This window comes from Pagrus pagrus (assembly GCF_965226575.1).
Source record: "Pagrus pagrus genome assembly, chromosome: 23".
NCBI classification, from domain to species: domain Eukaryota; kingdom Metazoa; phylum Chordata; class Actinopteri; order Spariformes; family Sparidae; genus Pagrus; species Pagrus pagrus.
This window is the reverse complement of record NC_140205.1, coordinates 15,759,377-15,786,676: the sequence shown is the minus strand read 5'-3', so window position 1 is coordinate 15,786,676 and position 27,300 is coordinate 15,759,377. Positions and strand designations below refer to the sequence as shown.

The following is a 27,300-nucleotide window of genomic DNA, read 5'->3' as shown; positions in this document are numbered from 1 at the left end:
TATCCTGACAACATGCCCGTGTATAGATCACATTTTACTAGGTGTAAATAGGGTAGGAGTACAGTATGTACCGTATATATTGTGTTGTATTACAAAAAGAGTGATTCATGGCAGTTAGAAATAATTTAGCTCTACTACACTCACTGAGTAGTAATTAGTCATTCGAACATGTTTGACAGCTCTTTTTAATATAGTAGTATATAATAAGTTTCCTTAGTTTCCCAGCATTAGAACTTTAGAGGTAAGGAAATCAGGTTATTAAATATTTGTATAATAATCCGCCCATGCTGAAGCGTGGTATATGGTTCAGTTGAAGAATGAGTTTCACTTTTCAGGTTGCTTCATTTAGGCTTAAAGGGCCGATATTATTCTAATTTCTGAGGTTCATGCTTTTATTTTGAATGTCTACTGGAAGAATGTTTACACACAAAACTCTATCCTTCTCATACTGTCCACTGCTGCAGCACCTCTATTCATCCTCTGTCTGAACACTCAGCTCTGACAGGCCTGAGCAGGCACCGCCCACCGCGTTTCTGCATCAGCTCTGCTGGTGTTTTTGCGTCCCTGGCCATGCTGGGGGCGTGGCCGAGGGGAAGGGACTTGATAGTTGTGACATCACAACCTTACAAATGTCCTGGTGGCTTTGTTTAAAGGCAGTTTCTGAATACGTTTTGACACTTTCATAGTATTTATATAGCAGCTAGACGTGCTTTATAATGACATGGATGTCTCAATCTACAATATGGGACCTTTAAAGACCCCACGTCAACAAGTCACGGAGTACCAAGTGTTCTTTTTACTGTCAGCTTTTAGCCTGAGCTCTCTGCCTCCTCATTAAAGCTGAAAAAGGCTGTAAAACCTGACAGAATATTTTACTGTCTTCTTTTATTGTTGGTGCAGTTTTAGTATGACGTGCAAAATGGAGGTTGCTGAGATTTAAGCTTGAACATTGACACAATATACCGGCGATGAAAGCCACATGAATCCCTGCTTGCAAATGAGGTTCACAAGCAGAATTTTAACTGCACGGAGAAAATCTCCAGATGGCCAGAGTGTCTGTCACTATGTAAATATGACGTTTGATGGTCAGACTGAAGGCGTCTATCAGTCACAAAGGTGATTATTCCAACCCTGCACCAAACATATTGACTCATTGAGAAAATAGTTGGGATATATCTTGGTTTTTAATTACAAGTGCACAGCTGGTCACATACATAAAGGAAAAAACATTACATGTCAACAAATACAGTATCTTGTACTGTAGATGCCTTTGGGATATATACCATATCATACATACTGTAGTTTACAGTTTTCAAATTACAGCTGTGAAGAACATGTGACATGTCAGGATGGACCTTTGTGGGTGTAGAGAAAATTGGCAAAAACATTCCCTTCTACTCTTTAAAATGTTCTGAACCTGTGCTTTGGTTCCCATGAGGGGGAGATCTTGAAGAAAACATCCTGGACTAACACTGCAGAACATTAAATGTCAACAGAACACCGTGGACTCCATTACAGGTTTGTTTGACAGACAGCCATTGGCGACTCTGGGGATTTTCCTTGGGTTGCGATGTGAGGAGGACAGTGTGTTATCTTTGATCTAATAGTAGCTCTCTCATCTAATTTTTCTCTGACCACTGCCAACAGAACAGTTACACACAAACGGGCCGAAGCACAACACAATATCCCCCTACAGACAGAGAGGAAACTACGACTCTTCTCGTTCGACGTCGATAAATGCTCGGATTCTTAGCATGCTAAATAGGACAGCTTGCATGCATCGGTGTCAGACTGCCATCTGACTTATTTCATTAAATCAAAGTGATTTAGGCGAGAGGATATGCGAGAACCTCACCAGTTTAATGATTCATCATGAAACATCTCACATCTCACCAGTGTCCAGGATTATTTTGATCAAATGTTTGAGTGAGAAATCATCCTCTAAGGCTCCCGTGCTGAAGTGACAACATCATGAACCTCTTCCAGAGGGATGAGATATTGCACTCGGGTCCTTTTTTAATGGAAAATGACCAGAGAATAAGTAAAGAGTACGTTCCACATTAAATCAGTCACATTTCGTCCGTTTCAGAGCCATGAATTTACATGAGAAAAATTTACATTTCTTGTGTCATCAGACGGTGGCGTGGCTCTTCCCTAGCTGCTGATCTTTGTCAGCATCTTGTTGATGGCCTGTTTGACGTGCGTGGTGGAGCTGCGGCGTCTGGCCTTGCCCTGCACGGCCTTGCGGCGCCTCACCTCGCGGCACAGCTCGTGGAAGGCCTCGGCAACGGCGCCGCCCTCGTTGGCGCACGCCGAGCATTCGTAGAAGGCGCACGCCATTTCGGCCGCCAGCCGCTCGCCTTCCTCTGTGCCCACCTGCCGGATGTGGTCCAGATCGGACTTGTTGCCCACGAGGACGAGGGGCACGTTTTTGGGCTTCTTCACCTCCTCTAGGAGGCTTCGGAGCGGCGCCACCTCCTCAAAGCTTCCCCGGTCTGTGATGTCGTACACGATGACGAATCCGTCGCCCCAACGCATGTGGCCCTCCTTCTGCTGGATGTCCTCCTGAGGTGGAGACACAAAATGAAGGTGATGAAGTCACAACATATGGTTGTGGATGGAAGGAAATGGACAAAACGTGATTAAGTGCCCTCTAGGGTGCCCTTCCAGTGGACAGTGGCTGTAGGTGGTGGCCCCGCCGCCTACAGCCGGTGCCCTTTTTAATTTTTCCGCTCCTTCCCACTCAAGCATCCTGAGTCCGCTGCTGTTTTTGTGTCTAAACCTAACCAGCTCTTAACTACATTACTGCTCCTGTGTAAAAGAAGATATGTTCTTACAATGTGAACAGTAAAGAATCAACTCATACTTTTGCTAAACTACAGTTACTACCGAGCATTGACCCAGATCTATTTCCTTTATGAAGAAGCGTTTGTGTCTCCTGACTCTTTGTCTCTGAGCTCTCCCACACCTTCTTAAACCATTTTAATTCTATAACCGTCTGAGGAAAGTAAACACTCAAGCATGTGCTCCTAATTTGATCATCTCAAAACAGAAACAGTCTGCGCAGTCAAGAAAGGACATAACTGGTCGTGTGGCAGACTTTAAATCGTAACCTGTCTGCAGGGAGGCACACAGACCCTCATCTCATAGTTACTGATAGAGGAAGCTTAAAAAAATGACCACATCCCTCCAGAGGACGGACCACAAAGTTTGACGTTTGTATACCTGACCAACTTTTGAACCTAGAATTTATGAGCTACCAAGACGACTCCACCTCCACAAATCACGATGGCGTCAGCACAATGTTTCGTTAGAGTCGGAGTCAGGAGGGGCCGTGTCTTCACGGGCCTCGTCCTAATGCCGGCTGAAAATAGACTACAATGTAATGAGAGAGACATGACTTGGCTGAAGTGTCGCAGGGGAAATCAGCCGCCGGCAAACACCTACGCAGCACTGCAGCATATTTATCTTCAGCCAGAGGTCTTACGCAAGCTCTCCCTCATGACCGGGACCCTGCAATGCTCCTGTCAGACTGCAAATTATCAGCCGAAAGTGCCATTCACTTCATTCTGTATATGCTCCTACTGCAGAGTGTGTTTCCAAAATAACTGATGATGCCTGAGCGTTCAGTTTCATCTGCAATAAAAAGCGGATTCATCTCTTTGACTGTAAATACTGAAATGTATTAAGCGCACAGTCTGTCGTTTCTGCTGCTATGAAAACAAAATACGGAAGTAGCGTGGGATCATGGGAGTTGTTGTTTTACAAATTCACACATGAATATAAATGATTAGAAATAAGCACACGTGGTGTTGTAATAGGTGTTTTACTCTTGGTTTTGTAAACGTCTTGCAGGAAGATGTCTTCTTACATTTCTGATGTTTGATATGATGATCCGGTCCTCTACGGGATGTTCCAAACGTTTATTGGAAAAACTGTTCAATAAAAAATGACTACCCACAATGCAAGAGATGGGGTTTTAAAGTCTGTTGTGGCTAATGTGGCCTCAAGCACAGATGAGGAGCATGGTACAGATGTCTGGTAATAACATTTCGTTTAACTCCCTCGGTTATTTTTAATTTTTAAGTTGTAGTCTACAGCCAGAACTGGAGATGACAGCTGATGTCAGGAAACAGACACCTGCCACACTGGATTCACTTCACTGGGATTAAGTAGAGCTGCAGGCATGAAATAAATGTGCCACACGTTTGCACAAAAATTGCCATTTGAAAAGTCTTTATTTTTAATATATTGTGTGGAAATATGAAGATTTCTGAAAAGTAATTTCACACACAAAGGATGGTAACTCAACTGAGTGTTACTCAGCTTGTGTGTTTTGAGGCTCTGCAGCGAGCGTCCTGTTTCCTGAGTCAGAATCAGAGCTGACTCAGACAGTCTGTGTTACAAACCAGTGGGCATAGAGTTTTAAAGACGCAGGCATTTAGCAGACAGGGGTCCCCTCTAACTGTCCTGTAAGCTCATTGTAATTCACCCCATCACATTTCTCTGGAAGCACAGGATTGAAGAATCAGTTATGATACAGATACTTCAGTTTGTTCATACACTTACAGTCTAACAGAAGAAATAAAACCCTTGTCAAATGAAGGAGCTCGGATCTTTATATTTCTGTTTGATTCCTCAAATAAAAACGTTTGTCTCACCTGCCCTGCAGTGTCCAGAATCTCCATGGTGACGACCTCATCGTCAATGTTGGCTTGATGACGATATGTTGATTCTGTACGACACAAAAGACAAGATTCAAAAGAGTTTGTACGTTTCTTTTACAAAATTAAATCAGATATGAATCATAATTTGATGGTGGTGACTCCCAGCGTGGGAGTAAAATGAATTCACTAAATGACATACCAGTATGAAGGTAGGCAGACATTTGAGATGTACGCACAATAAGTCATCAGTGTCAAGTTTTAATCTGAATGATTCAGAGGACCAATTGTATTCATTCGATCATGAAACCTGCATGAATGAAGCGTGTCATCGCTTCACTCCACTTTCTTTACTATTGACCAGAGGAAAACTATAAAAAGATGTTTTTGTGAGGTGTGTGAAGGTAAAAGCCTTTAGCTAATAGCTACCGACCCTGATGTCAAGGAACAAACCATTTATTACAAATGGTTGGACAGTTGTATTTCACTCTTTGAGGCGACACTTCGGGACAGATAAAGAGATAGTTATAAGTATATATGAACATTAAATCCCTGCAAGTCGACAATAAAAGAAATTGACTGATAGTCAACGGTAGCTGGTAACAGTGGTAAAGTATCACACTAGAGAAGGCAGACGACATCCAGATAAACACAGCAATTTTAACTTGCTTCAAGTGGTTTTTGCCATTAACTAAATGTAAATGTGCTTCAGTGGAGATGGAAATAACTTTATGGACCAAGCTCTAACACAGTGAGCATTTAACTCTTTGAATGATCGGTTGTTTCCACTCCAAGAAAAGAAGAAGAAGAAGCAGTTTCCTTTTTCTACGGTAGACAGACAACAGTTTTTTTTCCAGTTCATGACCTCTACCTTTTCTGCTCTTCTTCTTGTTTATTGCAGTCATGCGTACTATAGCCTATTCTCCCTAACTTCTGATGAAACTACGCTTTGTGCAGTGTTTATTCACTACAAACCAGCTGACGTAAATGTGCCTTGACTCGCATTTGTTTTCCTTTTTAACACAATTTCAAAAGTGGTCCTGTTTCCTGTCACTCTTCACCTGTGCTATCAAATAAACCATGAGAGGAAAAAAGAATCATTTCAAAAAGTTCAGTTTATTCGCGATAAATAAACAATGGGTGTCAGATTTGTGACCACGCTGCAATTTTCTAGACCTTCAAGGTCGTCTGCACCGCCTCCATGTCCATTAAGTACTGCTGCCTGGTTTGATACAGTCAGACCAAATGCATTTGGTTTTAGAGTGTCCTGTCATAGAAGCATTTTCAAAAACAAGGAGGCATGTTGGCTTCTGCTTGGCTCAGACAGACTTTTTAAAAAGGACATCATGTTTCCCTTTTCCTGACTTCCTTTTCCATTCAATCATTACCTGGTCTTTGGAACCAAATGCTTCAGTTTATTGGACCAGGAAGGATCCGTCTTTGTGATGGCTGACTCCTGCACTGACCTAAGCCTCACCTCTAGCTAGTCTGAAAGGCTTCTTATTCCTGGCACAGGAACACAGGTGTGAACTGTGACCGTGACCTTTCATTCCACCGGCACAGGAGTTATCTGCCTGTATTGCCCCCCTTGTAAAAATCCCATCTGTGTAAACACCTTGCAGAGAGCCCTATAGCCCCTGAAACCCTCCATGTAGACAGAGATCCTGCTGGATTTTGCCGTTATCTCAACCAAAGAGCTACGGCCAGCACTGGCTCAAAGCTTTTTGGCTTTGTGAATCTAGCCATACAATTGCTCTGAGCCAGTGACTCATGCCCTATCTACTCTAAAATGTCTTGATGCATGGTTCTTTCATGAAGGGGGGGTATTAGAAAGCTTAGTAAGTCAAGAAATCAATATTTTTAAAAAATCTCCAGACACCAGAATTTCTTCATCTTGTTCTTCCCATCCCTTTTTTCCTTTCTCTGCCCAGCATTTATTTTAAAATTAATGCTGAGGGGGTTTTAGACATTGTATGCACAGTAAAATGATCAGGACTTTACTATTAAAACTAAAACTACTTCTACTTCTTTATGACTCTATGACAAAATAGTGCTGGGAGCTTTGAGGGTAACATTGCCTCCATAGATCTGGATGTCTAGGATTTTAGCTTCTTTTTCTGACTGGGAACTGATCTTTATGACAGATTTTGTTTCTAGACAATGTCAGCTTATTAGCTAGCTAACTACCATAAAGTGAGACAGCATCTTTGTCTTGTTGACACATTTATAGCTAGGGTTGGTAAATTATTCCATATTTTGTTATATTTGTAGAAAAACATCCAAACAGCAATCAATAAATCAAATGCTCTGACAAATGAAAAAAAAATACAGGCTAGGCAGATAAAGCTATTAGTGAGCTGGTGGCACAAGAATGGCAAAGAAAATGCAGCTAAAATTTCCCAATATTAACATAGGAGCCTGACAGCAGTTGTTTACGTTCATTATGATAATATGAGGTGTTTTTTTACATGTAGGGGGACGTGATGTAGTGGTTAGCGATGACAACCACAACAGCCTTCTTCAGCAGCTAACGTTAGCACAAAGCACACAGCCCCTGAGCCAAAGAATAGAGCCACAGCAGGCAAAACAGCCTCCCTTAGCGGCTAACGTTAACACAAAGCACACAGCCCCTGAGCCAAAGAATAGAGCCACAGCAGGCACAACAACCTCCCTTAGCGGCTAACGTTAGCACAAAGCACACAGCCCCTGAGCCAAAGAACATAGCCACGGCAGCCACAACAGCCTCCTTCAGCAACTAAAGTTAGCACAAAGCACACAACCCCTGATCCAAACTAACCCAGTAAGCACAAAGCACACATCTACAGCAGTAAAACTCTCCCACATTTTCAGCCTTTTTGGACCAAGGTATGTTAATGACGGCATACAACCAAGCTGTTTTTTTATTAGATTAAAAATGCTAGGAGAGGTCTATGAATATAGCAAACTAGCTGCTGACACATCTTCCTGCTGGCCAATGAAATATCATTTTTGGCTTTTACAATTATTATGTTATGAGACCACCATCTCAATACAAAGGTTTAAGTTTAAATCTTCAAAATGAGCATGCTCGATCAAATTAAATTGGCTAACAGCAAACTCTGAATTGATCTGAAAACTTTTAACTTACTTTTCATCCTTAAAATTGTTAGCTGTGTGCAAATAGCTGAGTGAGAAGTTCAAAAACTCAAACCACAAACAACAATACTAAAGACCTGTCAAAAAGATGCTCAGATTGTCATTGACAAGAGCTTGTCTCCAGTCTCTCCATGTCCACCCAGCTGTGTCCCAGGTGCGCTCAACTGTCCGAGGGGTATATTGCGTCCTGTGACGTAAAAGAAATGTCACAGAGAGCCAGAGGCAGAAGTCAACCTGTGATTTATAGCAGCTTGGCTGGAGGCATGAGGAGCATCTGTGAGGGGGAGAACCAGAGTCTCACACAGCAGCCCTTGGGACAGCCTATTTCAGGAGTCATCACTCTGTCAGCTGCAAACAGCAGCCGATCTGTCCACGTCCACCCCTCTGTGTATTAGTTGCTAAATGCACTGACAAGGGGCAGGGCCGGGATGATTTAAAGAGCCCCACCATCCCATCTAAAGGTCTTGGAGGGAAACAAAAGCAGTAATTTTCGTGGCAGCAAGCAATTCATCCCTCATAATTCAAACCCCCTCAGTGCCTGAAGGCTGTTTTGGTAGAAAGTAGACAGAGAAAGTGTCATGCCTAACAGAACTCAATACACGCTGCCCTAAACTGCTCTTACACCCAGAAGAAAATCGTTTACAGCACTTTTTTTCCCCAAAACATGCATACCAGAACCCCCCTCTGTGCTATGTAGCACAATATTAAGCAGAGCTGCTATTGTGATGCCAGTAGAAGCAGCTCAGAGTTCATTTCTATGTGCCGAAGGAAATGAGATTCTGTGCTGAATGGTGCAGGGACAGAAAAGAATAATGTCATAATATGGCTGTCTACATTGTGAGCCGCTGCTGTCCCTCATTGTGCTACGGAGCTGCAACTGGTCATCTTGTCACATCTTGTGACTGTGTGCACACATGCAGTATCTGCTAGTACCCGAAACATGCACGTAGAAAGTCAGCGGACGATTTGGTACTGTGTAATCGTGACTCATCTATTGTCATGTCTTTTTTGCATCATTCATCATGATGCAGGAACACAGCATGATGCCACAGTTTGGTGATTCATGCCAAATGGGTTAGAGTTTAGAGAGTGCAACAAACAAGTTGAATCACACCGTTTACCACATTGTCTCCCTGTTTTGCTGACGGATTCAGTGAAGTGAACCACAGGTGTCTGATGGCTGTGTTCCTATTTGGACGAGCTCCCATCACTGGAGCCGCAATTAACCTGTTAATTCTACCCTTTGTAACCTGACAAACTGCATCATGGAAGTAAAGTCCTGGCTCCAAACAAACTTCCTCAAATTGAGCTGTGACAAACCGGAAATCATCATCATCGGTCTCACAGCTCTCACCAAATCTCTCAATCCATCTTGGAACGAACCGTCTCCTTTGATCAACATGTCAAGCACGTCACCACAACAGCTTTATTCCACCTCAAAAACATCGCCCGTCTCCATCCATCCCTCTTCTTCTCAGTGGGAAACTCTCTTCCACAGATTTATTACTTTCATATGGACTACTGCAAAAGTGACCTCTCTGGTACATCCTCCAGAATCCTCCCGTACCAGCAGTGACCACATCATCCCTGTTCTTCATAACCTCCGCTGGCTCCCCATCCCGCAACATGTCCACTTTAAACTCCTCCATCACCTATAAAGCCCTCTACAACCTGGCTTCTCCTGACTGAGCTCCCTCAGGTCTGCTGATGCCAAATGACAAAAATCCCCCAAATGAAGTAAAACTCATCATCCTTAGAATTCTAGGGCTGTTGACTCAACTACAGATGGTTGATTCTGTTACTACACTGCCTATTTATCACCTCAGATCTTTTCTGAAATATATTTTGGTGGACTTTTTTAGCTGTAATATGATTTTTTTGTCACCATCTGGCCTCTTACTGTTTTCTATTCCAGAAAAGACAACAAGCCAAATCCAAACCCATCAGCGAGAGTGTTTATTGGTCATGCGCAGTGCATTCTGGTTGTTGTAGGTTTTCTACCATTTGAGCAAAATGGAATGCCACTGCCCTTTTTCTCAGTCTTCTCTAGTCATGTGGCACCAATATCAAAAATATGTGTTTCTTTCTACTGCGTAGACTGCCAGGTTTATGGGAAGACCGTCTTTCTAGGGGTAAAATACTTCTTTAAGCACTCTAACACATAACTTAGGTGTAACAGATGTTTTAAATGAAAGCAGTGTTTCCCACACATAGGCTTTACTCAAATCAAAAAGGCAAGTGATTAAAGAACAATTCTTTAAGTGACTTTGTCAGATTTTACACTGTGGATTAAAGATTCCAGAGCCGAGGACTACTGACGTAGAAGTCCAACAATATCAATATATCCAACTTGCTTTTATTGTTAAGCAGCAGCATCCATATTGTTGGAAAGCAGCAGCGTCCATGTTCTTCATTGTTCTTCATTGTTTTCTTCAGTAATCCAGGGGGAACTTCACCTTTACTTGGGCTAGCTGATGTGCTTTGAATGCTTGTCATAAGCAGTGTACGAAACACATCTGCTCAGGCAGACACAGGACAAGCTGGAGCCACGGTGTGCAGAGCACAGCTGGCAAACGTGCAAACCAGCTAAATCAGGCATGTTCTTCTGTTAAAATGAAGTTCTGCATATCCCTGCACTCAAAGGACTACATTTCCCTGCAGGGCCTGGGGGACACCAGTGATTCCTCATGGTAGAAAAGAACATCTGAGCTCATTTATGACCCTGATCAAAGTAAATAGGCAGATACTCGATGGAGATGAACGGTGAGCTGTAGACGCTGGAAGGCATAATGAGATAGATGAAGTGCCGCCCACGTTCTGGCAATAATCCTCTGTTTCTAAGACCAGCACACTGCACACACACCACCCACCTGTGTGATTTGCCCATAATAGGGTCATAATAACTTGCCAACCACTTCACGGATAATTTCAGCCGGGCAGTCTGATTGGTCACAGACACCATCCAACGGCGCCGTTATTCCCCTTGTGAACCTCAAGCTGTGCTTTGTTGGTTGTGACGCTAACTCTTGTGGTAACCAAAGAGGCAGTTATTGCTCTTTTCTGCTTTCTGCTTCTTTTTTATGCTAAATCTAGTACTACTTGAGGTTTGTACAGCACATGTGTGGAATGAAGCCGGTACACACGGTAACAATATACTATGAAGCAATCCAGGGTGTAATTGTTCTGCTAATAGCTGGATTCTGCTCTCAAATTTTCATCTATGCTGAACCAAAACTAGTCATTCAATACCTGGAATATAAGAGTTTGGCTATGTGATCATGAAAAGGTGATTTATTAAAAAGGATAGAGAGGATATGTTCCTGTTTGTAGTCTATATGTTGACAGTAATTGCACTCTGCTGAACTGCTGCGCCTCATATCACCAAAAACAGACATGGAGATAGAGAAAGAAAGAGAGAGCACCATGTGGGCAATCGATGCACCGACCAGCCATGTAAAGCCAGGAAATGAAAAGCACTATATCGAGCAGAAGCAATGTCTTTATGCCTCATAATTACAGTGTAGGGAATTGGCCAATTCTGTGGTATGCACTGATGATGGCAGGGAAACAAAATCTTCTGCTTTCAACCTGGTTGCATCACATTAAGTTGTGTTTTGAAACAACCAAAGGTTGTTTAATTCACTGCCACACTGCAAAAACTACTCAGGAATGGCCCTAGGAAGTTGATTCTGATTGAACTTCCATTGGACATGCTTGAACAAGTCCAATTCCAGGAGCCCCTACAGGAACCCCGGGTTTTCCTGTGTCCATGCCTCGAGGGGTCAGAGCCTAGTTCAATTGTTTGTTTGATTACAATAGTGGCGCCTCTTCAGGAGGTTAGCTTAGCTGCTTTAGCATCTGTTATCAGAGCTGGAGAGTGTAATTCATAAAGAACAAAGTTTGGCACTGAAGGATTTTATCAATAAAAAAGATGGTTTCACTCTTCTTTCGAGAAGAGTTGGATTTACCAACCAGCTCAACTAGTGGTGGCACTCTTTCCTCTTTTCCTGAAAAACATTATTATGTTTGAGGGTTAATAATTTTTCAAAAATGTTGGCAATTGTCAAACCAATACTTAACCTTTGACAAGGCTACACTAAAGGTTAAAAGTAAAATGAATAAATGTGGTAGCAGTAGTGCAGAAGTTATAGAAAAGGAGACAACAGCAGTAGTGATGGTAGTACATGTTGTCATTGTAATAGTAGTAATAGCAAACAGATATCTTACCAAGTGTTGGGTCATACTCCCAGATGAAGCGTCTGGTCAGAAATCTCACCACCAAAGCTGAAGAGGACAACAGAGAACAACACATTCAGAATATGAGAACAGCACAACAAAAACTGAGCATGTTAGACTTCATGGTGTCCAGAATTGAACAGAGTTTATGTCGAGTTGCAGGCTTTTGTGCACGACCATCAGTTAATAATGCTGCTGAGTGTATCAGCCTGCAGTCCTAATATGCACTTCCACTGACAACACGTCTACTCCAACAGCTCATCATCTGTGGATAACCATCAAGAGACCACAAGAACCAAACCACCTCAGTACACTTCTCATCTAAATGCTAATAAAGACTTTGAACGGCCTTCAGGACGAAACATCTGCTCTCGTTGTTCGTCATTAGCTGCTTCTATTATATGGGATAGTTAGCCTGCTCTTTACAGCTGTAGCCTTCATCACAACTAAAAGAGAAAAAAAGACATCCCCAGCAGGCCAGTGACTCACTCTCTTAATGGTTTACCATCAACAAGTAATCTGCTGCACGGAAATGTTGATCTCCATCATTCAGGCAGAATTAGGAGGCCATTACCTGTTTATCACGCAGAGCTACAAACCAAACAGTCTGTGTGCTGGTCGTCAGAGTAAAAGCCCTGAAAACACCAATTTGAAATGTAATGCAGGGGGTTTTGAGGAAACTCTGGAAACTTCATTCGCCGATCATACTGTGACACAAATCTCTGCCCGTACTTGGCTGTCTTTCCCAGCAGCTCTTATCCTGTTTCATCCACACGCCAAGATCCAATCGTCTTTTTGATTCGTTTTATCAGCAGGGCCACGGCAACCCTTCTCTGCTGCTTATTAAAATATTATCGCCCGCTGGTACTTCACAACTGAGCCCTACAGTGACATCCAATTAAGACACTGAGCGTTTTGCTCCCCCTTCACCCCCCGGGAAGTCACTGCAGGAGGTGCGTGTCTCAGTTCCTGCAGCCGTTTATCTGAACACTGCAGCTTTTCTCCGTTTAGTTGGGTTAATGGGAACACATGATGGCACTGAGACTCAGAAGTACTTCCAAAAGGATCAGGAGACAACCTAATATTGAAACTACTACTTAAGGCTTTAGAGGCATACACAAACATGCATATGCAGCTATTTATTCACGTGACTCCACGTGAATGTGAAAGGACAGTTCGACATTTTGGGAAATTTTCTTGCGAGGGTGAGATGAGAAGATTGACACCGCTTCAATGTCGCATGACTTGGAGCTAAGGCCTGGAGGCAATTAGCTTAGCTTAGCATAAAGAGTGGAAGCCAAGGGAAACAGCTAGCCCTGCTCTGCCCGAATTTTAAAAATACGGCTGTTGTGGATATATCCACAATAGTTGTTTCTCTACATAATGACCAAATGGGATAAAACGTATTAATAAGTGAGATTTAGAGATGGCAGATTTCCTCATATTTCCAGGGCTTAGCTTTTAAGCTACTGGTCATAAAAGACAGAGTAAGGCTGCAGCAGCAAAACTGTATCAAATAAGGCAACCGTTGAATTTCTCATGAATTCAACATTAAATTTGTAAAAGGAAAGAATTTGACATAGTCTCACTTCAACTTCCCGAAAGGCAAAAGGGACGTCGCGCCATCTGTAGCCCTAACAACCATGTAAACAGAAGACTCCAATTGCTCTTTTCCTCTCCTCTCCTCATGTTCTTGCCCACGCTTTTCAAACCCTAATCGAATAAACACATTTTCCAGACATCTGCAGACCAGTAAGGGAACCCTCTCTCTGCCTTTTATTAATTGTTTGCTAACAAAAACCAACGAGCCTCGGTTTACTTCCAGTCAGCCTCTCTGCGGGAGCTGTCATGTGCCTGAGTGACTCCCAATGGGCCTGAGTGGTCCACTTGAGTCCAGGCGTGTATCTGTGTCCCCGTGTCAACTCAGTGAGCCGCCGCTGTAGCAAAGACACTATGAGGAAACAGCTTTGCCTTTGAAAAAAAAACACATCCATCTCGGCCAGGCCTGTTTTCAGCTCATAATAAGCCACGACAAGGAGAGGAGAAAAAAAACCTATTATGTTGTCCAGAGTGTCGCTGGCACGTCTCATTACGCTCCTAAAGGACTCCAGTCCAGCCTTTGTGCTCAGGGCTGTGTTTGACGACAACTGAGAGCCTGCTGCTCAAATGCTCCAATTTGTCATCCGCACATAAGATTCCCCCTTTGCCGGAACATTTATTTTACTTCACATCACTTTCTCTGTTTATGCCGATGAACAGATTCAATACAGCATGTTCATAGAGAGGCAGGTCGTGTCATGTTACACGTACAGGACCGTAGCCTTTATTCCTCTTTGAAATGGCCTGCTGTAACCCTGTTTTGTTGATTCTGTTCAGTAAATTACATATGCCTTTCTACCCTAACACACTTAATGTGTTTTCAGGCAAAGGAAGAGTCTGTCACGCAACTTTCAATTACTCCTGGACCGCAGTTAAAAGCAGAGCAGCGGCAGATCATTTGTCGTGCCGTTGAGAAGGCAGACTGACACGCATGTTTCTTCTCCAGGCACATTCACTGCTCGTGTCCTGCCTTGAATTTCCCACTGAGGTTATTTAGTGGCCTGGATTCCAGGTAGACAGAACGACCAATGGGGTGTGAAGTCCATTCCTCATTAGAGGTAACTGTATCTGCTGCTTTTCACTGCCACTAGAAGAAATGTACACATGGAAGAGAGGAGCCTTTGTTAACGTGCGTCAATATGGACATTGTGGCCCAGATTCACTAAAGGTTTGCTGAGGGAATAGTGTGCGCTGTATCAACGAGGCGATTCACTGGCTGTGTGCAGTGAGAGGAAAACTGATAACAGCGCTGGTTTAAAAAAAAAAAAAAACAGTCTCACAGTCATGCATATTGCTGCTGTGGAAAACTCAGGTTCAGTTTTGATGTTGTCCTTGTATCAATTTTAAAGGGGCTCTGTGGAAGTTCTCTGTTGTGCCGGAAAACCACTGTTAAGTGCATTGCTATGCTAACGTTAGCCAATGTTGCTCTCTGTTAGCAGAGCGGAGACATACGCTGAGACGAGGCACTCGAGAACTGTCGCAGAAAATACAACCCAAGTCCTTAATGAATGAAATGAAATTGCTTAATGAATAAGAACAAACTAAATGCTCTTAGCTCAAGTAACTAAGTCACAAAAGCTTCACCAAACACCCTAAACACGTTTTTTTTGTGGTCCATTTTGTAAAACGCAATATTAATATCGTAAAAAGCTATCTTATAAAGTATAGAAGAGACATACAGTCATCAGTGGGGTCTTTTTTGCAGCTACATCTTACTTAAAATGAAAAAACGGCCCTTTTTTGGCCGCTTGGGGGCAACAAGCACACAACATTAACAAAAATCACCTTATAAAGTTGTTATAGTGAACAAATTAGCAAACAGTTGCCTATCAACACATCAGGCAAATATGGAAAAACATTAGCATTTATTGGAGTCTCATATTGACTCTCCTGTTTTGGTCTCCACCACCTCCTCAGGGAAGTATCTGTCCAAATGTTTGTTCACCAGCGTCTGTCTGCCACTTGGTTCTAGGCAGGTGGTGTATAATAGGTTAATCAGAGCTTTATAGCTGAAAACCTGAGGCTGATGAGAAGATTGTTCGACTAAAACTAAAACAATGTGCTGAAAGAAGCTAAAATGTTCTGCAGAATCCTGTGGTGATGCTTTGGGTTTGTCACTACAAGCGACCACTTTCACCTTTCAGACAGTTATTTGATGTATTGTTAGATGATTATATTGATAATAGCAGCTTTAAATTATCCATCAGTCGTCATCATAAGCCACCTGTCATACCAGACCAAGTTAAGGCAGCAGCACAGTCTGAAAAAGGAGGAATGTCTTGTTTCTCGTCTTTCTAAAGTCGTAGTCTCACTCGCCCTCAAGACTCCCAAGTCTTCTTCCATGTGGATGTCAGTTTGATACGCTCGGTAGCATCTCGAACACCCTCAGATTTGGATGCGACACGACATCCCTGCATGTCTGCGGATACGGTTTAGTGTTTAGGGAGCAGGTGTCAATAGAGTGTCGTCAAGGGAGCTGAGGAGAGACACTCCGACAAGCTGTGCTGACAGATCTCCTGTGACAACATGTACAGAGAATAGATTTCCTCACCTGTTAACTGACAGAAAAAATATATATTTTCAAATGAAATCGCCCCTGCTTTCACCTCGTCATTATGACCAGTGACAGCATGGGCATAGCACGATGGAGGAATGATGTCATTATGGCTTCTTTATTACAGAAATTTTTCATTTATCTTAAGGTTTAAACTGAGGAGGAGCCTCATGTGACTCCACTGCATTCAGCGTGCTACTTATGGCTATTTGAAAATTCCCCTGCTATATTAACTGGAGCTGTCGCCGTAGACTATCTGGTGTCTGGCATGCTGACAGAATCAATATCCCGTCACTGGAGATGGGCTTTAGTGTTTATCACATTCTCCAGTTAGAAGCTGTCTTTCCTCAACTTCCCCATAAACACTGCAGCCGACTAGAAAAATGGATCCGATCAGCGCTTTGTAGCGGAATGGTTACAGCACAGGCCATTTAACTGCAACCTCGCCATTTTGACTCCAGCTGGCGACCTCTGTCATGCCCCTCTCTCTCCTGCCGTTTCCTGTCTGCCTCTTTGCCTCACTCTGTCCAATAAAGGGAAGAAATGTCTTTAAAGACTGAAAAATGAGTTTATCAAATTCTCCAGCCCAGACTCTGATGCCAATCTGAGCGGATGGATGGAGGAGAGTTTTCAGATTTACATCAAACACATCATCCACAGGAGGTGTTTGCCAAAAGCCGCTTTTGTCCAAAGTGACCTAATCACATTAGCAGCAGAATGTTGGACTAATTGCAAACAAAGCAAGAGCAATTAGCGGCACCCATGGCCCTGTTCTGAGCCGGCGCCGTGTTACTCATTGAACAGTCTCTATTGATTCCCCACGGCCATCAGACGGACACCCACGGCTCTTTAGTTCCCTTCGGCCACAAAAACACCTCTTCACTGACGAGTGGAGCTCTCTCAGTGCTGTGCAGCTGCAGTCAAGTTTTGTAACTATTGTGTTCCTGTCATGTCAGTTCATGTCACACGGGCCAGCTGTGCAGATAAGACTGGATAGGAAAAGGTTAGACAGAGTCCGAGTGAAAAATCAGACAGCGGCAAGCAAAAACACCAGCATTTAATTGGGAAAAAATACAATTAATCACAAACCTTTTCTGCCATACAAAGGCAAAGCACAGTGACATATTTGGTGTGACAAGAAAGAGGGAGTGCATTTTCAATTTGTAGTAATTATAAACCCAAACTAAGCTGGTGAGCTAGCTACAGAGAGCCTTTGCGAAAAGAAAAAAAAAAAAAAAAAAATTTACATATAGATTATTCCTAGCGTTTATCTGTAATTGAAAAATACCAATTCTGATAAAGTAACACGGTGATTTTTTGTGTTTGTCCCAATAAATAAATAAAACTCTAACTCCAGTCATGAAGCAGAATAAAACCTCAGATAAACCAGCGTAGCTAGTTAGCAGATCTCAGTAGCTGCTACGTCAGTTTTTGACTTTCATTTGGTGTGGCTAAGCCACCTTAAAAGGTACAATATGGAATATTAGTTCAAGACATTCGAAAAGAGGTATCTACTGAAGTTAGCATGCTAACTAGCTAGCCCCAGGCCTGAAAACCTCTTTCTCTCAGCAATCCAGAGCTCCTCCGGTAGTCTGGCTAGCTGCACGGATAACTGAGCTAACAAGCTAACAGTAGCTACAGTCATGGATGATTAAAAATAACACATTCAGCAGCAGTTAGCGGCTACTCTGGGCTACAGTGGGCCTACGCTACTGTACTTTAACATCGGTCATAATGGTGGTTCTTGGAGAGCAAAAAAGTGTAGGTGGTTTGAGAAACAGTGAAAGGTGAAAAGGTTTCACACTGTTATGCGGTTTTCCAGCCAGCCTGAAACTTTAAACCTTGCTCTATATTTATTATCATATATTATTTAAATATTACTGAATGTTCTGTGACTTCATGCTGACCTTCATCTCTATTACGCTCATGAGAGCTCAGAAACATTAAGAATGCAAGACGTTTTAATAATTCATCGGCGACATAAAATTTCCTGGAAGATCTGATAAAAATAATCAAGAAAAATCCACTTCAGCAGCCCTACAAAGAATTTAACCTTCTATCTGATTTGGACTGATTGTGGTGTTTGCTTGTGCTGATTGATGTCATCAGACTTGTTGTAACTCCTCTGGCAGGAAACGTTGTTGATCTCATGTTTTTACGTGAATAGAGGAGAGGTGAATCATTAACCAGTCTAGCTGTGTCTGGGGTTTTATTGCATTTTTGTCAGAAGATACTCAGACATTCACCGCCCTGCTGCTGTGTTGGCGGCGAAGAATCTACAATTTACGCCCAAAGGACTAAGACCTTTAAATATGATGTTAACAGGAATCTTCCACCATTAAACCCATCATGCACACTGCAAAACAAAGTTGACATTTGTCTTCCGATAATGTCAAGTAGTTTGACACTGTGAGACTCATTACTAGCTTATGAAATACTATTTTTGTAGCAGGCCCTCATCCCTAATCAATATCCGCCCCACTTATTACCGGAGATGTTGAGAGCTGGCTTCAAGATTGCACCACTTTGTGCAGTGATTATTGATCTGTGATTTCCTGCAGGTCCACTCAGCTGTTCAAGGGAAACTGAGAAAATTAAGGCGACATTTTATCCCTGTGGCTTTGCAGAGACACTCTTGTCAAAGCTAAGGCGTTAACACTGAGCATCTGCAGAGCTTCGGTGAGGGATAACTGGAGAATCAACATGAAGGAAAGGATAGACAAAAGGAAAGGAAAAAAAGTCAGCGGCGTGCAGAAGCTTCAAAGGAAGGATGAAAAATGGGATTGCTGTTTTGTTGCTTCCAGAGTTCACATAGATTTATCTAACTTTTTAATAATGTGACAGATACAGAGCTGATTTAAAGTGCTCTGATAAATCTGTTTTTACATTTCCGGGGTTTATATCTTGCAAGATAAAGCAGATGGAAACCTATTTCTTTTCTGTGTCTGTTCTTCACAGGCACAGAGAAGTGACAGCCCTGATGATAGAAACAGGCAAACAAATAAGCTACAATAACACCCAAACCACTTCCTGAGCAGGGGGTCAGGCCACTGTTCCCAGTCTCACAACCTTTCCCAGAGTTCCTTTCAGCACCAGTCTCTCTCTGGGGCACGTCTGCATCCCAAACCACCGACACCGAGCCTCTAAAACGTAACGACAGACGTAAAACTGTATTTCTTACTACAATGAAATGTGTGTGTCTGTCGAAATAGGGACTTCTGGGAGTTCCTGTGGTGCCAGGGGAAACATTCAATCTCTGTCTGCTGCCAAATATAAATGAGATCAAGTCAGACATCTTATCATCTCAACCCCTTTCCAGATCAGATTACAGCTCGACAATCAGGCTCCTTGAATATTTATTCTAGGATTTAACCAATGCCCTATAAGAAGGAGATGTGGGAAGCCTGAAGTGAGCGGAGTAACAATAACACACAAGGCAACAGTAAACATGTCATCTCCCATGAGTGATGGCGTCACCGTCTGGGCCAATTGGGAACAAATGTTTCACTTTGTGTGAGGTGGGCTTCAGGCGAATTCAGCTTTTGAGACCAACAGTGGTTTTGAACAGCGAGATAAAGCAGACAAAGCAGTTCTGGCAAAAAATAAACATGTAGCAAACCTTTGAATTGAGCGATTGGGTAATGGACCCTTGCAGGAGCAGCATGTTATCATAGCTTAGCGATGGTAACATTAGCATAGCTTCTTTTTTTTTTTTTCTTTTTTTGCCATTCCAAATTCAAAACTTGACAGCAACAGGCTGACTTCATTGAACACGTAACATATGCAGACCAATACTGGGTTGAACTGAGAGTTACCTAAAGGCGACTAACATATCATCAACTTACACTGTTAGCAGTTAGCAATCCTGTTCATGACTAGGAACCTACATGTAGTACTTCCCCAGTGTGTAGAGACTTGGATTAAAGGTAACATTAGCGGTCCTGATGTGCTGCGCTTCAGTAACCCCAGCTCAAGATAGCATTATGTTTGCCATTAACGTCAGAAAGTCCTCACCCTAAACGCCCTTTCTCTTGTGACATTAAGTGTAATTGTAAATGTTTCCATCACACTTGTACTGTACCAACTGCTGGAGCAAGCATTAGCACGATTAGCTAGGAAGCTACACCTGATAAAACAGTTGTCATCTCAGTTAGCACTATCATTGCCTACTCACCTGCGCGAGAACTGTAACTGGTAGGTCTGCCTCGGTTGTCATCTCAAATTGCACATGAGCCGTGTGAGAATGGACTAAAGAGGGAGGTGTTCATGGTCAAATGAGCCATCAGCTGTTCTACTTTGTTGTGATTCAACAGCTTAGCTTCAAGCTGATCACAAAATGAGAGATGTGAGTAATGTGCAACCTTGAGGAACAATATCTTCTCTCAAGATACGAAACCAGCAACACTTGAAGAAATCTCATCATGCCTCTTGTTCTCCAGATCAGCTCACAGCTGGCCAATTACCAGCCACATGACTCATTGCTTCTCTTCATCATGCGCCTAAACTCATTAGTTACTGAGGTCTGCAGATTTCTGGTTATCATACACCATTTAAATTAATGAGACTGCTCCTCTGAGAATAATAGCCATGCTTTCCATTTCCAGCCGTGCTTAATTAGTATAAAACTATGGGATAATTAATAAGTAGGCCTATTTTTGTAAACCATATGTAAATTACATGAGCAGTGAAGGGTTTTGTATGAACCCTTTTTAATCCCGCACTTGCGTCACCTGAGCTGTGGTATGATGTCAACATAATAGATTGGCAAATTCCTTTCTAAAACTACACAGCGTTGCCCAGGAGAACACCAGCAGCGAAAATGAATACGTCTCTCTTAATATCAGTGTGAGCAGCCTTTATTCTGTGACTGGCACACAGCCTACCATTTAAATCTGTTGTGCCGTGAACACATTCCCGGTGTCACAAGATGGCATTTTGGCAGCTCGATGGGTTTTGCAGCCCGAAGCCAAGTTCTCGTAATAAATCAAACCGCAATTAAACCATCAGGCGCAGTGTTTTACTCTCCTGAGCCACCGAATCCTTTCCTCTATAAATCTCTAATGCAGAGGGATTTGCTGCAATCATGAGAGGTGTAATTACGTTGGTGGTGTTGGTGAGACAAAGAAAGATTATCTTTGCATTGTGCGGACAGATTGGTAGACAATTAACAGAGTGCTGTTTTAGGAATTCAGACTGCCCTCTACATTAACAATACATCTATAATTATAAAGACACCCAACTCTGCATTTCCTGAGTGTTTTAGCATCTTTCTGCTCGTTGTTTTGGCTTTACAAACCACAACTTTACTGTTTTGGTTCATTCTTGATGCTCTCATGAACTTTGTTTCTAGAGCAGGTGGCTCTTATAGGCAAAGGCTCTAATAAACATACTGAACATTATGTTTATTAGTATTTTATTATGAGTATTGTACAATACCTGCAGTGCAACTAGCTGAAGAGTCAAATATTTCTAACGAGTTGACGGAGAACAAAGCAGAGCTAGAAAAGAGAAACGGCCTTGAGACATGATAAGAGACATGGTTCAAAATGAATGCTGAAGAACAGGAAGTGGAGAGATGACAGGAAATGAGGCCCTTGGCCAGACCCCACATTGTGGTTAGTGGTCTGCTCTCTCTGGCTTTAGGCACGTGTGATAAAAGGTGCATGAAGTGATGTCGCTTGAGTCAGCATTGGTTGTCGGCTGAAGCATGAAATGAAGAATATCTTTGGATTGTGGAGTTAGAAGTGAGTTTAGCAGACCCCCTGCAGCCTGGTCCTCATCGCTGCTTTTTGCTACAGGCCCGAGGCTGCATGAGCAACTACTAGCATACAGTGTAGTGTTGTCTAGATACAGGAATCTCTAACTTTATTTAAACACCTTGAAAAATACCCATATTAGAAAAGATTTTCGAAACCATTTCGATTTTCGATCTCATTTTGGGTAATGTTGGCGCTAGGTTTTGACAAACAGACAAATGTGTGATAAAAAAGGACCATATCTCTGGTTCTGCTGCTGCAATTTCTTGTTTCTTAACCGTCCATCATAAGTCCATGGAGGCACAACACATCTGTACATGTTGATAAGTGGTTGTCTCACAAAAGAACTGACTGTAATTCAAAAATTCGTTTTCAAAATTAAAGGTTTCAATTGGATTAGATGACCTACTGTCGTTGGAGTCTGGTACTGTGAGTCCTCACCTTTAATTTATAACTACACTGAGGTCAACTGAGAAGTGACTCAACAAATGAAATTATTTTCTGTCTTCAGAGCAGCTCCATCTCTGGGAAATGGCCACAGGGGAAGGAGCAGATAACATAATGTTAAACATATTATGGAAAAGGATTTCATTCTCAGGTAACTTAATTACACTGATACATTCTTACACTGAGTGATGTAAGGAATTAGCTCTTTGAGTTTTAAAACCAATATGAGACAATGAGCTTGGAAAATAACAAATTAATAACATCACAACAAGATTACTTTAAAATGTAGTCATTACTGATTACAAACTACATTCCATTTGTTGTATTACTAATGTAATCCATTGGGTTAAAACAATTTTTATCTTATCTGAATACTTTTGGAGTACCTGAAATTCAAACATTGTAAATGTTACATTCTTGTTCTTGAAATCTCCTAATTTGTATTGAAACATCTTGAAATATCTTCGATGCAAATAAATGCGTTTTGCAGTGATGTCAACTCAAATCATTTCCTCACAAATACAGTAACTCAGTCCCAGTAACAGTAATTCCCATATGTTAAAAACTGACCACAAATGTAATGAAGTAACTCCTGACAAAGTAACTAATTTGAATACTCATTGTTTTCAAATGTGATCCATGCTGATTATAGGTACTCATTTTTTGTAATCTGATTACATAATCCAAATTATAGCTAATCCATTACTACCCAACCCTGATGACAACACATGCCATACACAGACAAACTGCATCTAATACGACAACCCATACAAACACAGTTGTTGTTAACCATGAGAGCTGTGACAGTCAGACTGTAGTGGAGCTTGATAAATACTGATAACTGCTGATTCACTTACTTCAAGCTCAAAGATGTTTGCACTAAGTTTCATTAGTCCACCCTCTGAGAAGCATTAGCCTGCCTTATGTAATACTTTTCAATTACCCTGTGCTTGAATGCACTTTGCCGTCGTTCTATGACGATGGATGTCTCTTTGTTTGAACACAACAAGTCGCAGTATGTATCAAGTTCAGTTTGACTGACAGCGAAGGTCGCACCAACTCCCCTCCGCTCCACTTTGGACGAGCTCCACGAGCGCACAATGGCAGAGGGAGAGAGGCAGTCACTCTCCTCAGGGCCCTGTGGCTCTGAAAAATGGGACACCGGAGAGGCTTTGATTTCACATCTCCGAAGATGCAAAAGGACAGAAGCTCACAGTTGTGGGGTTAGAACGGGAAGGGCGTGAGGACTCTAACGCCACATTCATCGCCTTAAATGTAGTCTCTAACAATAGCACCGCAGCGCTATTCATCATGAGCCATGTGTGAGGCAGATGAGGGCAGCCACACCTTAGAGTGCGATCGACACTGTGATTACACACAGAAAGGTGAAGCACTGAGCACAAAGAGCAGCTGGGAAAAAGAGATTTTCACCATGAAGGCTGGGTATCGCCCTGGGTATTATATCTTTTTATGGCCTTGTCAACGGTGAAGCGGCAGTAAGGAGACGTTTACATCATCGCCATGGACATTTTGTTGTATTACTTTTATACTTGGAGGACAAATATTGTAAACTTTTCTACTGATTGTACTCTTTCTGCGACATCCAGAAGCCACAGCTAAAATATGATCAAAGAGCCCAGAACCAACCAGAGCCCAAAAATGTCATCTAACAACATCACCATGAAACTTCCCCAGTTGATTACTAACATAAAGGCAATTTTTTTTTTTTTGTTTCACAAGTTTTCCTAACTGTTATGTTTAAATATGCAAATCGGGCATTTGAATTAAATATGTATTCATTTGCATCCGTTTCAACAGAAATCTGAACGAAAAATAAACACCTAAATATGCATTTTGGATATTTTCTCTCTATTAGTCTGAAAGATGTGACGGAGGCAAAATATCCCCAAATTTTAATATTGACCAGTAAATGAAAAGATGGTGTTTTCACCTGCAGTGTCTCCTCTTAAAGACAGATAACGGTACGGTTTAGGTCAGTGCTTGTGATGTATCTGAGGACACAATAGGGAGTTTGTCAGAGCCTTTGTATTACTGTTTTGAGATCTGCTACCAATATGGTTAATGTTTGGTTAGATTTGGGCACAAAACTACTGGTTATAGTTGGTTATATACTAGTTATATAATATTATTATTATTATTATTATTATTATTATTATTATTAAGTTAGGAAAATATTGTGGCCATGGCTAAAAAAACACATTAAACAGGAATTAAATCAGTTTTGTACAGACCTCTGACCACTACTTTCTTGTGTGTGGACTGATCCTGGTTTTAGCTAGTTTTTATGTGGACATAAAAGTCAGTCTCGTAGGTTGTGACGATGTACCATTACTCAGTGAAAGGTTGTTTGAGGGAAATCAGAAAACCCTCCAATGCCATCAGAACCATGAAGCTTTAAATTAAAGTTTGGGGGATTTAATTAACAGGAAAGTGTTACATAACGGATCTACAGAGGAGAGAAATTGGGTTGAGGTGGGAGGGAACAGTGTTAAATAAATCAGATATCACCGAAAGTGGCCCTGAATATTAAACATTAAGCTGAACCCTGTCTGATAACGCACATTCCAAAAAAACACTTAATGGATCTATGATGAAAATTTAAAAGCGTTGCTAATCTCCACAGCGAGCGTTGTTCAAGGCAGGAAGGGAAATAACCAGTGATGACTCACACGCTGGCCAAGGACAGCGGCAGAGAATACAGGTGGAGAACGGACAATATGTGGAGGTGGAGGAGAGACAGAGGCGTGCTCTAAAAATAATTCAACAGTACAAATAGGCAAGACCACTACAGGAAACCCACCTTCCTGTGACACAGTCATTTCCTTTGATGGGTCCGCTGAATCTTTGCGTGTGTCTACACAGGCAGGCTGATTAATTTCCAGATATTAATACTGACTCAAGGCACAGAACATTGGCTACCAGGGACACCACGGCAGAAAGCAATCCTTTCTATAGCCTAACCTGTGTGTGCAGTGCAAGGAGTGAATAGGTGAATAGAAATGGAGGTTTCAATGCTGAAATTGGACGAGAGCTCAAGCAGATAAGTTGAATGGCAGAGAGGACAAAGGGAAGCTCTGGGCAGCCAGTAATGCGTTTGAGAGAGGAGGAAGTGGAGGAGGATGGAGAAGGACGAGCAGAGCGCGGGCATGTCGGAGGGAATTCAGGTCTTCTGACAGTCAGGACTGACCGCCTACCTGCTGTCCAGAGTGCTGCTCCTTAGCTAGACTATGTGTGTTGTCGGTGAAATAAAGAAACGCAATTTAGGCATTTGTTCACGTGTTATATCTGTCTCTCTAATTATAAATATTCATGTACTAAAACAAGACTGAGTGTCTTCAGACAGAACGCAAGGTGAATTTTTGATGGGCTATGATTGCGTTTAAGCTGAATAGAAAGACGAGGCGGGACACGGAAATGCTTTCATCACACGAGATGAAAATGTTTCAACTTTCTCGCCTAAGGCTTGTACAGACAAATGTACAGACACAAAAGGAAAAAGGAGTGAGAGTGGAGGAAACAGACAACAGGAAACAAAGTTCCCGGTGAGTTCTGAGTTCAATCATTTGCTAGTTAGCTTGAAACTCACGTCTGCACATTTGGCTGTTACGGGCAGATGAGCAGAGACTACACAAATGGTCCGTTGGTCAAATTTGCACAAATTTTGCAAAGTGAAACCTCCTTTGCTTTCTGTCTGAACTCACCTTAAGAGTCTCCAGCTACCCTTGTGGCTCTGAAGAACTGTACAGTGATGCTTTTGAGCTGACTTAAGCATGCTAAGATACTCACAATGACATTGCTAACTTGTTAATGTTTAGCAAGTAATGTTCACCATGGTTGTGTCCAAAATAAAATCACTGTTCTATGTAGAGGACTATGTAATGAGCTCATCAGTCAAATGAGAAAACACAGGTGTCAGACCATTACCATCCACTGGACCATGCCACTATAACAGCATAGAAAATATTTATGTGAGCTTACATGCATGAAAACTGATCGAGAGGTAGATTTTAGACAATGGATTTTTGAAGGAATGAATTGTGTAGCATGATCCTACCAAAGTGCAAAACTGTGTTATTCAATTAACTGTGACTTCTTTAATCAGCTTCTGTGTTCACACTGACACCAATTTTCTCCGAGCAGTTACAGAATTGACCTTAATTTATATTTAGACAGATGTGTCTGAACATAAACCTGCAGCTTTACCTAACCTGTCTCAGCTGCCTTAAGAACTGCAATCACCCAGTGATCGTCTCTCATTTAAGGGCTCATTTTCAAGACCAAACGAATGTGCTTAAGATGCTGCTCGCCTTTTAACCCGTAATGGGTGCGTTGCCGTACGAAAGATCAGAGAGACATGACGCAGCTGATAAGCTGAGCTGCATTAAAGCATTCGGAGCGCTCAGTACTCATGCAGCTGTATCTAACATGATCCAATCAATTTTCTCTTCATTGTTTTCTGTGATTGATAAACAGAACCTGATCAAAGGGAAGGACACTGGCATCTTAATCATCCATTTGTCTCCATTGGCTTCTGCTCAAAATCTCCCTATGGCTACATGGAAACGTCATCCAAGGTTAAAAACTATACCTGAAGCTGACGTCCTCGACGTGTCTTTCTGTGCCAGTTTCCTGTATTACTGTACAGGCAGCTCGGATAAAACTGTGAATACTTGTGTGAGGAACGAACACCTCGCGACTTTTTGTGTCTCACCAATCCTGAAAATACTTCACCGAAGCATTTTTCTTTCTATATCTGTCCATAACATAACACGCATCCAAAGCTTCCCCACAGCAACACAAGATAACCCTGAAATTCCTTTTTTTTGTGTGCGGTTGTACTGTTGCCAAGGCCTGCTTGTCTTTTCACCCAAACAGGAGCAAGATGCTA

The 27,300-nt window shown here is 42.1% G+C and overlaps 1 protein-coding gene across 2 annotated transcripts in view; it reads right to left on the bottom strand.

Annotated features, from left to right (window-relative positions):
• Positions 1–1,164: 1,164 nt before the first annotated feature.
• The window catches only part of rerg (RAS-like, estrogen-regulated, growth inhibitor), a 45,699-nt gene continuing 19,563 nt past the window's right edge, over positions 1,165–27,300 (bottom strand). For both annotated transcript variants that reach the window (XM_084345584.1, XM_084345585.1), the window contains exons 3-5: positions 12,027–12,083; positions 4,662–4,735; positions 1,165–2,565 (exon numbers count right to left, since the gene is read on the bottom strand). In XM_084345584.1, the coding sequence (XP_084201710.1) occupies positions 2,155–2,565; positions 4,662–4,735; positions 12,027–12,083 (542 nt within the window). In that variant the 3' untranslated portion in view covers positions 1,165–2,154. The remainder of the gene's footprint in view (positions 2,566–4,661; positions 4,736–12,026; positions 12,084–27,300) is intronic.